Source organism: Grus americana, chromosome 5 (genome assembly GCF_028858705.1).
Source record: "Grus americana isolate bGruAme1 chromosome 5, bGruAme1.mat, whole genome shotgun sequence".
Classification (NCBI taxonomy): Eukaryota; Metazoa; Chordata; class Aves; order Gruiformes; family Gruidae; genus Grus; species Grus americana.
In genome coordinates, this window is record NC_072856.1 from 18233429 (window position 1) to 18250558 (window position 17130).

At 41.8% G+C, this 17130-nt stretch overlaps 1 protein-coding gene across 1 annotated transcript in view; it reads right to left on the reverse strand.

The window, feature by feature from the left end:
* Positions 1–17130, reverse strand: part of TNNT3 (troponin T3, fast skeletal type) — a 36589-nt gene that overhangs the window by 5844 nt on the left and 13615 nt on the right. The window contains exons 6-15 of the mRNA XM_054826472.1: positions 16021–16038; positions 8228–8239; positions 7810–7827; positions 3964–3982; positions 3123–3168; positions 2184–2300; positions 1766–1843; positions 1402–1515; positions 1088–1197; positions 114–204 (exon numbers count right to left, since the gene is read on the reverse strand). Of these exons, the coding sequence (XP_054682447.1) occupies positions 114–204; positions 1088–1197; positions 1402–1515; positions 1766–1843; positions 2184–2300; positions 3123–3168; positions 3964–3982; positions 7810–7827; positions 8228–8239; positions 16021–16038 (623 nt within the window). The remainder of the gene's footprint in view (positions 1–113; positions 205–1087; positions 1198–1401; positions 1516–1765; positions 1844–2183; positions 2301–3122; positions 3169–3963; positions 3983–7809; positions 7828–8227; positions 8240–16020; positions 16039–17130) is intronic.

The following is a 17130-nucleotide window of genomic DNA, read 5'->3' on the forward strand; positions in this document are numbered from 1 at the left end:
CAAAAGGGCATTGGAGACCCAAATGGTGTCACCACATGTCTTTTGCCAGAGAGGTCACAGAGATTTTTACATTTTGGACCAAGTGCCATTAGCAAAATGGCTTCTGAACTCACCTCATATTTTTTCCTCTTGATCTGCTCTGTAAAGTCATACTTTTCAGTCTCCAGCTGGTATAACCAGTCCCACAGTTCCTTGGCCTTGTCCCTGTGTGTTGATTGGGAAAGCAAGATGGCAGAAACACATCATATCATGTATTTTCTGCTGTTTTCACATCACTAGTAATGAGGCTTTTTACATTTTATTTAATGCAATTCACACATCTTCCTGCAAACCCTTTCCATCCTCTGAAAGCTACTTACCATTTTCAAGGTCACATTTTTCTCACCTTCTCACCCGAGTACCTTTTAGACTTGCACTCTTCTATGTGTCATACACAAACATATTTCCTACAGATTTAATTTCCCCCCTAACTCTTAATGAAAGAAAAGAGACCAGGGGAATCAGATGAGAAGGAAGGAGGACTCTGAAGGCCACCCAGATGAGCAGAGCAGCTGCTATTGTGCAATCATCTCATCTGTTTCAGGGCTGAGGTGAGCCAACCTCATCTTTCAATCATGTGTAAACTCCAACATGTGGAGTCCAGACTATCACCTGATGACTGCTCTGCACCAGAGCTCTCAGCTCACAAGCCTCCAGCCTCCATGGAGACCTGTACTTATACCTTAGCAGCTCAACTCACCCCTGGAAACGCTGCAGATACCAATCTGTACATTTGTTCAACTAATCTCAGAGCTGGGTTTAAAGTTTGTACCTAGTCCCATAAATGACTTACTCTAATTAGCAGGATAGGCTAACGTAGCTATGCCAGGAGCATCGCTAGATGGCTACCAAACCATTTCAACAATTCCTCATATCCCCATTTCCCATCCATTCTCCAGATGAAGGAAGGGTACAACTTAACATAGCCTTGTGATGAATTTCAAGGAAGACCCTCTCCTCTACCTCATTTTTTCACTAGAGAAGGCTCCAGGACAATAAATCCAAATTTCCGTGGATTACATTCAGTAAGTTAGGATAAGCATGTTACCTCAGCTTGTCTTCATTAAGGTGGTCAATGTTCAAGGGCTTGCGCCTCTCTGCCAGGACCTTCTTCTTCGTCTCTCTAGCTGTTTGCTTCTTCCCTCTCTTCTGATCAGCCTGTTTTCAGAGCATCAATTAACATCAGACTGCAGACATTCAGGCTGAACGAAATTATTTCAGTGACAGAGCATGTAAGACAAGCTGCTAGGGATCCGGAAGAAGGAAAGGTGAGCTGTTTTCTCAACTTGTAATAAAGACTGTTCCCAGCCAGCCCAATGGTTTAATGCTTCCATATTTCTTCCACCAATCCATGCTTTTTACCTTAGCCAGATAGCTACTGTATGTGGCACCCATGGAGGACAAAGCCTTCTTCTTCTTGAGATCATCCTCAGCTTTTCTCTTGGCATCTTCTTCCTCTCTCCGTGCCTTTTCCTCCTGTGGAGTGTGACACACAAAAGCGAGTTACTCTAGAGGAGACTCTCAGCTTCCCTAGCAGTCAGTGTCACTGCAGGGAACGTGATCAGATAAGCATGTTGATGAGAATTGGCAACTCCTGTTTCCTGCCCTTGCTTTGAGAGGGTGGTCATTTCTTCTCCGGACTGAGACAGGCAGAACCTGTAGGTTTTTTCTCTCTAGAGATCTCCTCCAATTTGATGCTGAGACAGAGACATGCAAAGACACTTACCGCAAGCCTTGCCTGACGCTCCTTCTCCTTCTCAGCCCGGATTCTCTGTTGCTCTGCTCTTTCAGCTCTGCGCTTCTCCTGCAAGAGGCAGTGGGAGAGACATTGAGTTCATCATTGTGGGTTTATCTACCTCCAGTGTTACGCCCCACCACCAAGACCTTTGGTTTGTAGAGAGTGAGAAACCTACTCCCATGCCAGAACATGCAGAAGGGTCTTACGTGCAATTCCCAGATGTAAAATGAGAGGCTGAGAGAGGGGACAGATATGGGAAGAAGCCATTTGGTGGTGACTTCAGCAGTCACTTCTGTACATGGCAGTACAGCTTTCTGCCGAACTCTGACAGTGGACTAATGGATTCAACTTCACATCTACAGAGGATCTCAATCTAGTACAGGGAAATAGCAGTACAAGGACTCACAATCCTCTCCTTGAGGGCAACCAGCTCTTCCTCTTCCTTTCTTCTGGCTTCAAAGTGGCTGTCAATCAAGGCCTGTAGTTCAATCAGGTCTTTGTTCTGCCTTTTCTTTTGGATGTCCTAGAAGAGCAGGAAAATGCATTAAGCCAGCCCATATTGCTCTAGGAACATGCCCTGGACATTCCCAGCACCCTGCCTACACAGAGAAACAAAAGTGGAAAGTGTCTGCAGATATCCATGGAGATCTATGGGATTAGCTTAAATGGCTGTTGATGCAGGTCAGAGACAGTCAGAGACTCATCCAGGTGACAGTCAGGAGCCCAAAAGGGAACAGAATCCACATCTCTCATTCCCCTACACCATATTTTATCCCCGGCTTTGCTTAGCTGCCTCCTCTTCACTTTAGGACATGAATCTTACCTAGAAAATGTTCCTGCATTTTTGGGCAAAGCAGATATTTCTGTGGAGATTTTCAACAGCAGAGTTTCTTCATTTTTCTATCAACTTTCTAGGAAAGTATTTGGATGTCTATTATTAAAATTCTGTTGTCATTTTAAGTAGTGTTTCTCAGCAACAGATGAGTATAGGCCTGCTTTATTTCAACCTGCAACTTTCAAACCAATTAGAACATTGGGACAGGGGATCTGAGAGCTCCTAAAACACTTCCTTTCTCCTTGCTTCATATATTGGCTTCAAAGATTCAAGGATCAAAAAAAGAAATACATGAATTAACATTTTATCTTAGTCACATTAGCAACAAATGTATCTAGAGAGTTTCAGGGAGCAGAGTCCTTCAGTTTTTCACTGAAAAGAGGCGGCAAAGCATCTTTACTTTTGTCCTTGACTTTATCCTCAGCAGTATCCAATACAGGAGGAGTTATGTGGCTTTGCAGACATGTGCATGGCTCAGGTACAGACAAACACAGTCTCAGGAATACTTACATCAAAATCTACTTTCTCACCCTCCGGTATTTTAGGAGCAGTTAGTCTGCAGAGAGTCAAAAACAAAAACAAAACAAAACAAAAAAAGGATTTTCATTTTAAAGAGCAGGAAGCTTTTTTTTTTTTCTGCCCTGCCCTGCCCTCAGGAACAACGCTGACAAGGAGAAATGTTGATGGAGATAGAGGGGTGAAACAGCAAGTCAATGGAAAACTACTCCAGAATAACACTAAGGGCCATTGTCCTTCATGGAAGCTCATGCAGTGCAGGGAGTTACCCCTAAAAACTCTTTTCATTCCCAAAGCCTATGGTCATTCCCTACCACAGAAAGACGATAGCCCACAAGGCTGTCGGCACAGTGCTGCACGCTCCTTTCTGGGCAGGTGGTGGAATGGGAAGGGAAGGTCCTGGGGCCCAGAGCCAGAAGGTCCATAGGAAACCTTAGTTAAGCTCAATTCAGCCCAACCCAATGTTTGCTATCCTTCCTACTGTCAGCAGTCCTGGATGGATGGGTAGTTTCCCAGCCACAGCTTCTCACAAAGGATTTAGTGTTGAGCTGCCTATATCTTGGAGTACTGTGAGATGACTGTATCTTGGACAGTTTACGAGTCCTTCTAACTCTGTCGGAAACTGGTCTTAAAATCCTGGCCAGTAGCTACTGCTGAGGCATCCTGGGGTAGAAGCAGACATCCTGGAAAGGCAGGCAGGAACAGCTGGGTGTTGCCCGAGAGAGGGTTGGATAAAGGCTTCTAGTGGCCACTTGCCTAATAGACAATCTAAGGGCTTCTGCTAGATCAGAAAAATGATCCCAGGGTTTTGAAACTCCCTGCCCCTCATACTTACTTTATTCTGGGCTTCTCCTCTGTATTTGGAAACATGGAGCAAAACAGGAAGGGAAAAAGAGGGAGAACAGTTAGAACAACAGAGATCATGCCAGCTGCTAAAGTGAAAGGAGGAAAGGAAAATTTAATCTTAGGGGAAACATCCCAGATAAACTGGTTAAATCTCTAGCACTTCCAAAAGAAATACACACATTCACACACCCCTTTTGCTAGGAGTGAATCTGTTTTTACCCTTGAAACAGAATTTGGCAGAAAAGAATCAAGAGACTGTATAAAAGTCCCAAACGTAGCATCTGGAAGGCAAGGTTTCAAGTAAATGCAACATTATTTTTCTCAAACCATCCCTACCATAGCTCTAAGGAGGACAGCTGGGCTGGAGGGTGGAAGAAAATGTTGCCTTTTTCAATCAGTACTTCTTTTGCTAAAGTTAACCTGAATTCACAGTCATGTTGATGATAACTAGGCTTTGCCAGTTTTGCTCAACTGCCTTTACATGGAGGCCAGGAGAGAAAAAACTTCATGACACATTTTCTCCAGGTTCATTGACTCCCAAGATAGCTTAGGGCACATGTCCCTGAGATACCTTGGTGCCACGGGGAAGACGCTTATTCTTCTGCAGTGTGCAGTGCTCCTCAAACCCAGCTTGAAAAGGCCATCCTCTCTTAGCGAGCATCCTCTCCTGCTGAGGTACATGCAAAATTCCCGTGGGTGTTAATAGGAATGGTCTTTGCATCTCCAGGAGAGGTATAATGCCCTGATAGGCAGGCTAAACTGTCACAGAGACTGTCAGCTTGGGCCCTCTGGCAGTCAGTATTCCCCTACAAGTGACCTTTCCCTGGCTCTCAGAAATGTGCTGTTTTATGAGTTACTTGCTTAACATTTGTGCTTGTGATCAATTCCCCTCCCTGCTATGCTTTTTAAACTTTAGTTATTAACTGCAGTGTAATGCCAGTAAGTTCAGCACTGTTATTCTCACAAACAGAAGTAAATTAAACCTGTGTTTTTTCTGGCCCAGTCTCACAGGGACCCAGGTTGACTTTCATAACCACATGCTACATTTGAACTTTCAGAGATGCTTCTGGATACGGCATTACAAGATTCTCCCTGTTTTGGTTTGGTGGGAAGAACTGAGGTAAAAAACTCACAGCCTATTGAATCTGGTAAAAACAACCAGCTTCGTAAAGTAAAAGTAAAAACAGCCTCCCTCAGGAATGGGTGCACAAGCCCTGCTATCCGTATCATGATACAGAAAGCTATTATATTATATTTTTTCAAATGCCTATTTGCATCCTGTTTTGGGACTGATAGAGGGAATCAGGAATAGTAAATGGAACAGGGTAGGATAAAATAAAATAAAATGAAATGTTATAAGAGGAAGAAAATAACAAAAACTGATACTGGAAAATATTTAGTGGAGACATCAGTTGCAAGGATGTTGGATAATAAAAGAATTGAGGAAGTGGCCAGAAATGGGTTATTGGGATAATTAAGAGAAAAGACCTGAGAGATCAGAAACCAACCTTTCCTTTCTATCACACTTTCTGATACCAATTTCAGTAATGAAATTTTGGGGGGTAGACTTTTCTCAATTACTGCAAGAACACTGTCTACCAAAACATATCTCAGTTGAGGCCTCAAGATGCTAGAGCAACGCTAATAAAATAAACCGTAATTAGAAAAGTGTTTTAGAGCACTCATATAAAGGAAGCCACAAATCGCTCCTCAAGAAAAATACCATTAGCCAACAGTGTACTTCTACATTTCTCCAGTTATTTTTTCAGTTGTTTTGCTTTTCAAATCGCCAGTGAGCTTCTTAACACATGAATTAAATCATCTGGGTTTTTTTATCTGCAGAGAGGAAAAGTAATCACGATTAACCAGCCCATCAGGGATGTTATTCACACAGGATTCCCTTCCCTCCTGACATACACAGATAATTTTCAGAAACATTCCTGTTTAGCTTAAAGCTGCCAATTAGTAACATTTTAGAGGGGGAGGGGAAGTAGGCAGGAAATGACTGGATTTGTTTGTTGACCTTGGTTGTCAGGATCAACACCTGTCTGTCAATGACTGTGAATTTGGTTTCAGCTGCCACCAAATCAGCACTTTAAACTTAAACCAACAAACTATTGTAAAAATAAAAAGAAAAATTAAGGTTAGTTGTTCCTGAAATTGTAGTTAGAATATTTAAAGGTACCTCCAGAAAACCAGAAAAGGGGATAACAAGGAAATAGGAACCTTTATTAAATAACGAACAGTAATAAATCAGTCTTTTGCAGTGCATGACCCAGCATGGTCCATACTCTATGCACCAAAAGCAGCCCAGGGATGTCATTTATTTTGAAATGCCCCTTCTTTCAAGACACCAAATCAAGGAACTGGGCCAAAATTTGTTGACAAGAAGGAATTGTCATAGCAAATTCCTGTTCCTGTGGTGGATTTTGACTGACATTCTGGTCATTCTGCCCATGAACCATGGAGCTGTTACAAAATCCCCACATACAACCCTGCCAAAAGAAGGCAAGAGCCACTGGAAATCCAAGTTCACCTCCCTGGTGATTAGAGAGTCTCTGAGTTTCTGGTTTCCCAAAGGGTTAGCGCAGGGAGAGTACACACCACCATAAATACAACCTCACTTTCTCCTGCCCAATCTGTGAGATATTCACACGCTGCTCCCCCTTTCTGTGAATCCATCTGAACTGCCTTTACTTCATTCAGAAATCCCTAAACACCCTCCCTTAATCCCACTTCTCAGAAGCAACATCTCTAACTCACAGTGTGTCCTTGGAAAAAAAAAAATCAATATGCTATTAAAAATGAAAGAGAGAGAAAAAGGAGAGAAAGGGGCTCAGAAATGTCCTCAGGGTATTTCCCTAAATAAGAAAAAATCCTGAAAAGCGAGCAAGAAAATTAAAACAAACAAACAAACAAACAAAAAATCTACAAAAACAGAACAAGGAAACAGAGAAAATGCAGGATGGTTTCAAGTGGCATTGGGCTTTGTCTTTGCAAACAGCTGGCCAGGTGTTCTAGGGGTTGAGGCAGTCAGAACACAACTGAGCTACTTCAAAAGCCTGTAAAAGTCCATGGGAGACTTTCTAAACATTTCAAATGGTTTTGAATTTGGCCTAGGGGGCTTAAGTTAACTTGCCTTCATACAAGAGCAAAACTGACCCTGCATACATTCAGTTTTGGTCCTTTTACGTGAGTCTTGTCCCCACTGATGTGCTCAAGCGCCTACTCAACCAAATCCAGAGCAAGCTTCTGGAGCTTGGTTTTCACCATCTTCTATCCTAATGAGGATGTACAGGCTTCTCAGTACAACAGTGACCCCCCAAGGGTGATTGGATATGCACAGTAAGCAATTATTTGTGGCAGAGATGTTTTGGCTCACTTCCTGAGTTTAAAATCAAGTGAGGAACAAAAACAAATACAGAAAAAAAAGAGATGTTAGAAAGATGACTTTGTTGTCCTAAGACAACACTGAGCTACCATCATAGTATTCGCCTTCTTCATCAGCTGTAGATTGAAGGATGAAAGAAAAGAGAAGCAGCACAGTAGTCAATCCACAACCAGTGCTGTTCTCCTAATAGCAATTGTCCCCACTCTCTCCCTGCTACGCTGGGAACCTCACACTCTCCGGAGATCGAACAAGAAGAACGAACGCCTTTTTGGTGATTTGATTTGGCAAACATACAGCCCTTTTCTCCATGTTCATCCAAAGTCATCCGGAGAGACCATTTCCCTCCCATGCTCTCTTTGCTCTTGAACGAGGTCAGTGTTTTTAACACTGTTTCCCCAGCACTGAAAGAGAAAAAGGGTGGGAGTCCGTAGGTGCATCACATACCTTCTTCAGGGGCTTCCTCTGCTGGTGTCATGGTACAAGCAGTGATGGAAAGACAGGAAATAGGAAAAAAAAAAACAAAAACCAGAACAGATATTTAAAACTCTTGGAAGCCTGAGAAAGAGACCAGGAAATGCATGAAGGGGAGGAAAAATAAAGGAATTAGTGAATTAAGGCAAGGAGAAAAGGTATCTGGAGAGGCTGTCAGGAGTTAACGATGCTATAAGGTTAAAGTAGTAGTAAGCATGGAGATTAAAGGAGAAAAGGTCTGCAAGTGATCATTGCGGTTAATATTTGTTTCTCTTGTTTTGTTCTCTTCTACCAACCCAAGACTCCTGTTCTTGGCTCTCACACACACACACGCACACATACACTCTTGTATTGCAACTAGGTGGAGTAAATCAGAAGTCATGTCACATACCTGGCTCATGAACTTCAGGTGTGAAGTGTCATGGACAAGGTGCGATGGAAAATAAGAGAATGAGAACGAGAAACCTGTTATTTCACACACCAAAAGAGCTTTTGAGCGAAAGGGGAGGAAGGGCAGAGAGGAAAAGGGGAGAGGGGCACAAAGTTAAGAAGTAAATCTAAGGTAAAATAAATTAATTACATTTGAAATAGCATATGAACAGAAATCACAGGACAGGAAAGGAATTCAGTCAGGTGAAACAGCAGATTTATGATAATAGTGCAGCTCTTAAAGAAAAAATTATGAGCATTATATGACATAAAGCACAACCTGACAGCACAGCGTACCAGGGTTTACCTTGATTTGAAATATGCACATGAACATAGTCAGCAGTCTCAAAGCACTATTAGATCAGCCCTTTTCTACAGTAGTATTTCAGACATTTGAAATAAACACAATGTGGTTCGGAAACCTACTGAAATACCTGCTGTCACTCATCATTGATGTGCAACTAACTTCCAAAGAAGTTTGGTTCTCTTTTCTAGATCTATGGCTAAGGCCATTTTCTTCCTTGATGACAACTTGGATGTCTATATAAGTCTACTACTGTTCTTCACATCCATTTGCAATGTAGAATTACAAATGGACTATGTCATAGGAAGAAAAGGTTCATTAAAAGTCTGTGCAGGTCTACCTTTCATTCTTCTGGGGTTTTTTTGGCAAAGCAAGAATTGATCGGCAACGTGGATTTGTGGGGCAGATTTTGCTTTTCAGCCATACACACACCACTGAATATTTTGCAAAGCAGGCATAAAAATAATGCAAAATCTCACAGTATTTATATTTCCTGTGTACAGTCAATGGGTCAAATTCTGCCCCAAGATTTGAACCAAAGCTTTCTCTATAGGAAGAAACATTCATTCTCCTATCACAGTGCAGAATTTAACCCATTTCACTAGGACACTTTTTGCTGAGCTACTTTTTCACGATAGTGTATGTGTTCACCTAGTTTTTAGTAAAATTTTCAGGCAACAAGTAAGTTTCCTCCTACTTAGTGCTGATTACATTTTACTGAGGAAAAAAAAATATCTAAAAACCCAACAATCCCAAAGGCATGCAAGTTACAAGATATCATTAACAGATAGGTTGTTATCTCCTGTCACCTCGTATTTGGTTCCCACACACACTGTCCCAGCAGACAGACACCAGGGAGTTTAGAAGTTAAATCACATACCTGGAGGGGGGGCTTCATTTAGTAAGAAGTGTCAGGGGGGAAACATAGGAAAGGAAGATAAAAGAATTAGAAATAAGTTATTCAGGAAGGGATCACCTCAAACTTTGGTAAGACCAGGCTGAAGGAATATCATTTGCAGACTAGGTTATAGGTATACAGTGTTAATAAGAGTGGAAAAGGAAAGTAATTACAGTGGGGTGTGAAGTAGACAGGAGGGGATGCCATAGAAATGAAAGATAAAAGGAATTTGAATGTTGATGCAACAATTGCAATAATTTAAATCATGCAAATATATAAACAGTGGGCAATTGTCGTAACACTGGTGGTCCTTAAATCTGAAGGAGAACATGCCCAAGTAGAGAGTTTTACAAGTGTGCAGTGTAACCTATGCTCCAGCTACGCCCGTGCCCTTTTAGCTGGTGGAGCAGGTGTGGGGATACAAGAGTTACTAAAGCTTTAAGTATATCTCTGTGTTTGCATCTGAAGCTCCACCACCTAAGATGTGGCCTCCACTCGCAAATGTGAGTTCAGCTCTGCAGAACTGGAAATACTTGGGTCTACACAGGGCTTGTCTCTGCTGCAAAGGAGTAGAAACTGCTCGAGCCTGTGTGCCGGGATCCTGCTGCAGGCGATGTCTGTGAGCATAAGCAGCTCGTGCTTCTGCAGCTTGGGTACCTGCTCTCTGCCCTGGCTGTGGTATAGTCACAGCCCTAAAAGTTTTCAGGGGCACTAAAATATTTCTTCTAAGCTTCTTGGAAGGTGACTCTTCAGTTACAAACAATAATTATACTTGTTTCCTATAAGGAAAATAAATTTCAGGAAATTGTAAGAATGGATTGATTCTTCATGACTAGTTTTCTTCAACATCTTCAAATTCCTATGTACAGGAATGCTTCAAATTAATACATAGGAATTTAGACAACACATATATGTGCTTGGTTAGATGGAAAGTCTCAGCCAAGGGAAAAAAAAGCAGTTAGAGGAAGAATCACACAACAGCACCAACTCTGAATTTGTGCAGGCCAAGGCTGTGAGTTAGAAGATGCGTTGGACAAAGACAGTATGAATAACAGAGAAACTAAATAATCATACAGCGATGTAAAAGCTGGGACAGTCTCCCTCTGACGTAAGTTTTCTTTAAAGCTTGTTATATTTACATCTTCTTTATAAACTTTACTTTTTGTTATGCTTTATCTTACAGAGGGAAAAGAAAACATGGGGAGACTGTAGGTATGGCTTCATTGTTAATCAGATTACGTTAATACCTGGTGTTTCACACAAATTTCAAGCTCATTTGTATGTCAGAGCTTGAGACCAACACTCAAGTACTGAGTAGCAATTCAATAAATACCAGGGGAAAGAGGTACAGAGGCAAGCAAAACAGCTGGGATGGTAGCAATGAACTTTAACTTGTGCAAAGCAAGGTCAGAAAAACCTTAGGAGCAGATAACAGACAAGGATGAATATGATTAAAAGGAGAAGAGAAGGACGTGAAACGAGAAGCAGCAAGAACAGGAGGGAAATAAGAAGCAGCACACAGATGGATGTTCAAGTGTTAAGTCAAGTCATGTGAAAATCGATCAGACAGCTTTCACCTCACTCGCTTCAACCCAGGCAAGAGTACTGATCTCGTCTAAACTAAGTGGCTGGTCTCCCTCTGTGGACAGCAGAGTGAAATAGCTGGGATGGGCGGCTGCTGAGATGTGACTGCTTTAATAAAGCTACTCCAAATGGCACAGAATCATTTTCACAGGCAGTTTAGAGGACACTGCAAGTTCAGTTTCTGCTTTTCCAGATAATAAACATTATAACATTCCCATATGCGGTGTAAGGACGGCTCTGAGTCCAGTCAATGGCTATTATTACAGCTTATACATTCAGATATTTGTTTACAAAAATGTTATTACATTTTTCATGCAACAGTTAGCTCTTATCTTCATTATTATGCATCACAGAGCAGAGGAAATTATTACTGGTGGAAGGTGTAAGGAAGCTGCAAGTTACAGTTTATCATTAATACTTTATTTCTATCTTTTTTCTTCCACCATCTTTGAATTCCTGAGTATAATATTAGAGTTACTGGTATCATTTTCCAACAGAAACCATAGTTTCAATTAAATTTCAGTATTCAAAACTCATGTAGAATTAGCTAAGATTTTGATTAAAAAAAAAGAAACAGTTTCACAACCATAAAAGGTTGCATAGATCTTAACATCTCTAGAACAAAACCTTTTCATTTTTTGCCTTGTGACAATCTCTCGTTCCAGATTTGTTCTTGCATTACACTATATGTACACCCCATATAATCCATAAAGTCAATGCTTCAGAAGCATCTAAAACAGAACTTTCCTTTCACAGTTTAGAAATCTTCCATTGATGAAAGATGAAAAAAAAAAATATGTTGGAACAAAATGTGTTGTTTCAACTAAATTAACCCAATAATTTTCAATAGCTGCCAAACAAGGCGTCCTCTTTTTTTTATTGTTTGTTTGAAAAGTTTCCATTTTGTCCCAATTCAGAGCATGACCAATTGTAAAATTGCCAAGCACAATTGAATTTCCAGCACACAATAACCCTTCAGATTGACGCAGAGGAATTCAGAAGTCACATACCTGGTTCATGGACTTCTTTAAGAGGGAAGTAGCAGGGAAGGAGATGCAAAGAAAGATCAGAGAATTAGAGCAAGAAACAGAGGATGATTAAAAAATCTTATACTTTTTTTAGCCAGGGTAGATGGGTTAAAGGGATAAAAACCATTAATAAGATTAAAACAGAAATAGAGGGCATATATGGATGTCAGTTAGAAAATCATGAGGAGGAAAGACAGCAAAAGTTGGTAGATAAAAGATGCAGATAACTAACATATATATTCATGTTATAAATCAAGTGCCATTAGTAGCCTTTGGTTGACAAAAATATTTACCTGTATTTAAATCAAGTCTATTACCCATAGGTTCCAATGTGTGAAAAGGGTATAGACAACCTGTTCTTATTCATGTGCATAGAAATCCCAGCCTCTGCGGAAAACCAACGGGCTCGGAAGAACTGCCATTGATTTCCTTAGTGTCCAGGATTTCACCACTGGTGTGTAGGACTGCACACCGGTGTGGGGAGGTGAGTACGAGCATGTTACTGCTCTCCAGCCTGCAGGCTAAAGTACCTGATGAAAGCCTAGCTGGACATGCAGAGAGGGGGGCAGAAGGGCAATTGAAAGGTAAATGGGTTTGGGCTGGCAGGCTGTTGCTTTAATAAGCATGACCTACTATTTTGCTAATCACGCAGATTGTCTTACCAGATCTGGACTTTAATTCATGTTATAAGATCAAGCAAAAATGCAACCATGCTACCCTTGTTTTTGCATAATGCACATTAACCCAGGAAAATACCAATAGTTGTGGGAAAAGCATGCAACTACATCTTTTCTCTGAATTGGCATTTTCTGCAAATACGCTGCAACCAAAATGATGCCACTCGGTCCAATCCTTAGCCCAACAGAAAACTACGTATGACGCGGTGTCACTCGTTGCTCATGACTTCAGACGCAAGTCCCTCCACATCAGCATACATTGCTGCAAAAGCGAGTGTTGTCTCTGCGCAGTGGTGGGGGGACAGGAGGAGGAGGTGTGCGAGACCAAGGGATGTAGGATTGCCCCCGGGCACGGCTGTCCCACCTCCAGCCTCCGTGCACGGCGCAGAGGAAATGCTTTTGGGAACACTATCCCCGTACCAACTGGTATCCATACCAATAGCCTGTTAGAGAAATCAGAGCGCTGGGGAATATATAAGCAACGCCCAGCCTGTGTTTCAGGCATTGCTTTCAAAGCAGTGGTTAGTACTTATCACGCTGTTTATCCTGCGAGAGCGAAGCAGCCGCCAGCGAACATGCAGAGGATGGTTTTGCATCCTCTCCTCTTCAACCACCTCCAGAATTCCTGCACATGTTACCACTTTGGACAGAAACAGAGGACTTTGCAGGTCATGGCACATACCTTCCTCATGAGCTTTAGTGGGTGGGAAGAGTCACAGAGCAAAATGCAAAAGAGGACAAGAGCATTAGAAACATCAGAACAACCTTTCACTTGTACGAAGTGGAGGGGGAGGGAAAGCCTGAGAGTATATTGCAAGGAAATAAAGTGAATATGGATACTGGATACGAAAAGCACTACTGGAAGTGAGGGCACAAATGGTCTGAGATATTAGAAACATAAAGGGGTTTTAAATTACATTTGTCTTATATGCACATTCTTGCAGTCCTGCATAAAGCCTGGAGCAACATGCCACTTCACAACCCTGGTGCTCGCCCACGTGGGCTTACAACCTGAGGCCAGCACGTATTTGGTGCCACGCGGCTGCACGTACTATCGTGAGACGGTGGCCTAGAAACTCCTTTGCATGAAGAAGAAAACTGTCTTTAATCATTTGCAAAGCTAAAGCATCAAAATTATCACCAGTTGCTTTATACAACAGGGTTTAAACTGAAAAAAGGGCATGTGGAAAGGCTACTGTAAGAACATCAGCCCAGTAAAGGAGGGCAAATCCTCTCCTTGCTTCAGTGTCAGCAGCTGCTGTAGCAGCAGACCGATCACGGGCACATCCACACGTTGTCCAGAAGCCTGACCCACCCCAAATGGTCCAAAATAAGCCTCCCAGGGAGACCCAACCAGGCTCAAAGTGAAGGATTTTCAATCTTCATCCTTTTAAGAGGTTTACATTTCCCAGCAGTTTTCATACTTTTTTTTTCATGCAACAATTACCACATAGCATCACCACTGCAGTCAGTGTCAAGACAGAACATGAAGGAAGAGAGTACAAAAAAACCCCAACTGGTGGCAAGTTTTATTCTATGTTAACAAGCCTATTTTTAACTCCTGTTTCCTTTTACCATCTTATGGCTTACTGGCTAAACCAGAGCTTACTCTGAAAGACAGGAATTCAGGAATCATGTCACATACCTTCCTCCTGAGGTTCTTTAGGTGGGAAGAGCCACAGGACAGGATGCAAAGGAACATTAGGAGAAACACATTATTACATAGGCTGATAACTCTTTTAAGCCAGGGGGAAAAGTTTTATCCCAGTAAAGGATGCAGTAATGGCCAGGAGGGGAAGGAATTTGAGGCATGAACCAACTGAACCATGTAAAAGGAACAGGGGAAAATATATTGGAGAGGGAAAAATCTAACAATCAAATAACACATGCTGGATTTTCCCTCTAATTCCAGTTTTATAGGAACAATCTCCTGCCATTGCCTGGATGGGTTTTATGGTGAGCTCCGCACACGGCAGGAGAGGCTGGGTTACCACCGACCGTCTGCCAGACCTTACACCGAGACCGTTCCCGTGTGTGTTAGCCTGCGGCAGAGCTGGTGACGGAGAAGAGATGGAAAGCAAAGGCAACAGAAGCGATAAGGCAAAGTAACCGGGTCCTGCTCCTCTCGCACCACCCTTGAATCCCCCCCACTGCCAAGGAGACGGCAGGGAGCAATTCAGAAGGCAATGGCACATACCTGGTTCATGAGCTTCGTCAGGTGGGATGTGGTAGGGAGCAAGAGCAACAAGATGGAAAATGAGAACAGTTAGATTAAAGGGTGTGTGAATGCAACAGAGGGGTCTACAAAAACACAGAGGGTATGAAATAGAGAAACAGGAGGAGATGAAGTGGAGACAGGCAACCAAAGCACGCACAGGTACAAGAAATGTAAAACCTTCAGGACCTGGATGCTGTAAAAACCCTGCAAATCTCTCAGAGCGGGTCTCCCATGGTTTATAGTTTAACCTATAAACAGGTTTACCCTTATTTCAAATGTGCCCGTAGCACAAAGCTTTGCAAATGCGGAACCAACACACCCTTTGGCTCCTCCTACCCGGAGCACCACATCCCAAACCTCTCAAGTGCAAAGGGTGGGTTTCTGTTCCATTCCCTCTTCTGCCCTGCCTGTCCCACTTTGCAAATGCCACATGCAATGCAGGGAGCCTGCTGGTGTTACTTGCCAGCATCTACACAGATATAATTAATAAGATCTGCGTTCTGCAGTATTATTATTCATATTATATATAATATTATATATTATAGTCTATAAACTTATAATATATACAATATACTATATATAATATTACATATTATAGAATATGTACTATGTAATATATGGCTACATATATACCTTACCACAGATGGATTTTGATTTCAAAATCCATCTGATCATTATCTGCCAAGCTACGTAGGAGAAACCAGTTGACATCTGATAGAAAACTTTATAGCCAGACCCCAGTTATTCCACGGCGGGCGTTACAAGCACCTGGGGCTAAAAATCAGCCTCGGAGCCTGCTGTGGCTTGGATGAGGGGTGGTATCCGCGTTTCCCCTGCCGCTCCCTCCCCAAAACCCCAAGTGGAGGTGTCTGCACAGATACACGAGGATATGGGGCACCATGTGCAAGGGACAAGCCTGCAGATCGTCTGTCCCAGCATCTTTTTCTTGCCTCTTGTTTTCTTCTACCACCTTGCAAAACCGAGGCGCGCAGCGGCACCGAGCCCTGCTGTGGGAAAGAGGGGGGCTGAGAAGCTGTTTCACGTACCTTCTTCTTGAACCTCTTCTGCGGGTGGGAAACGGCAGCAAAGAGAATGGGAGGAGAAAATTAAAACAAGAAATATCTTATTGGAACATTCTTGAGGTTTGCCAAGCTCCCAGGCCATTATGGGTAAGAATACACGATGATGGAATTACAGGGTGAGAGAGAATTAAAAATAACACTTTTATGGGCATATTATGGGGTTATAAATCTTACTGAAATATGGGAATGTGACCACAAATGAAAACCACATTAAAAAAAGCATCCAATATTTTATTCTTTAGTAGACCTGGCTGAAATTTGCTAAAACTGACTTTCAGTAAATTTTTAATCAAAAATAAAATGGCTGCATTTCTTGGGGGTTTTTTAAATCTTTTTCTCAAATGCTGAAAAATTTTCACCAACATTTATCAATTTTTGAAATTTCAAAGAAATTAATTCCTGAATTTCAAAAGATGGATATAAATATTGCAGAGTGTTCCCTTCCCTTTTAAAAAAAATCTAAACTTCAGGAGAGAAAGGAAGGGTCTTGACACCACTGTGACCAAAAAAAAAGGCAAGCAGTTCAATAGAAATGGTAGGTCAAAACAAATATATATAGATTTGTTTCCATGTACACATATGCATATACATATACACACATACGTGTGTGTATATATATATAAGAATTATATATATGTGTGTGTGTGTATTATATATATTATATTGGTTTTTATATATGCATGTATTTATATATAAAAATGGTTTGGTTTATTTTTTTGAACAAAAAAAATAGGCCCAATTTCCTACCAGCTCAATAAGTGACATCAATGTCCATCATTACATTGATGTTTACGGTTCAGGACCAAGTCCTGGCCACTGGGTGTGAACTGTTTGCTCTGGATTCCTTCTCACACATTCTTCCTCCACATTGAGAGAGAAAGAAAGCAGAAGCCATGTCACATACCTTCTTCCTGAGCTGCGGGTGGCAAGTGTCATGGAACAAGAAGCAACAGCAAGCAGGAAAATGAAAACAGAAAACTGTTAGAAACTGGTACAGAGGTGAGCTCAGGCCTGGAGAAAAATGTGGTTAGAAAGTGATGGAGAGAAGTTATATGGAAAGGAAATGGATTACTT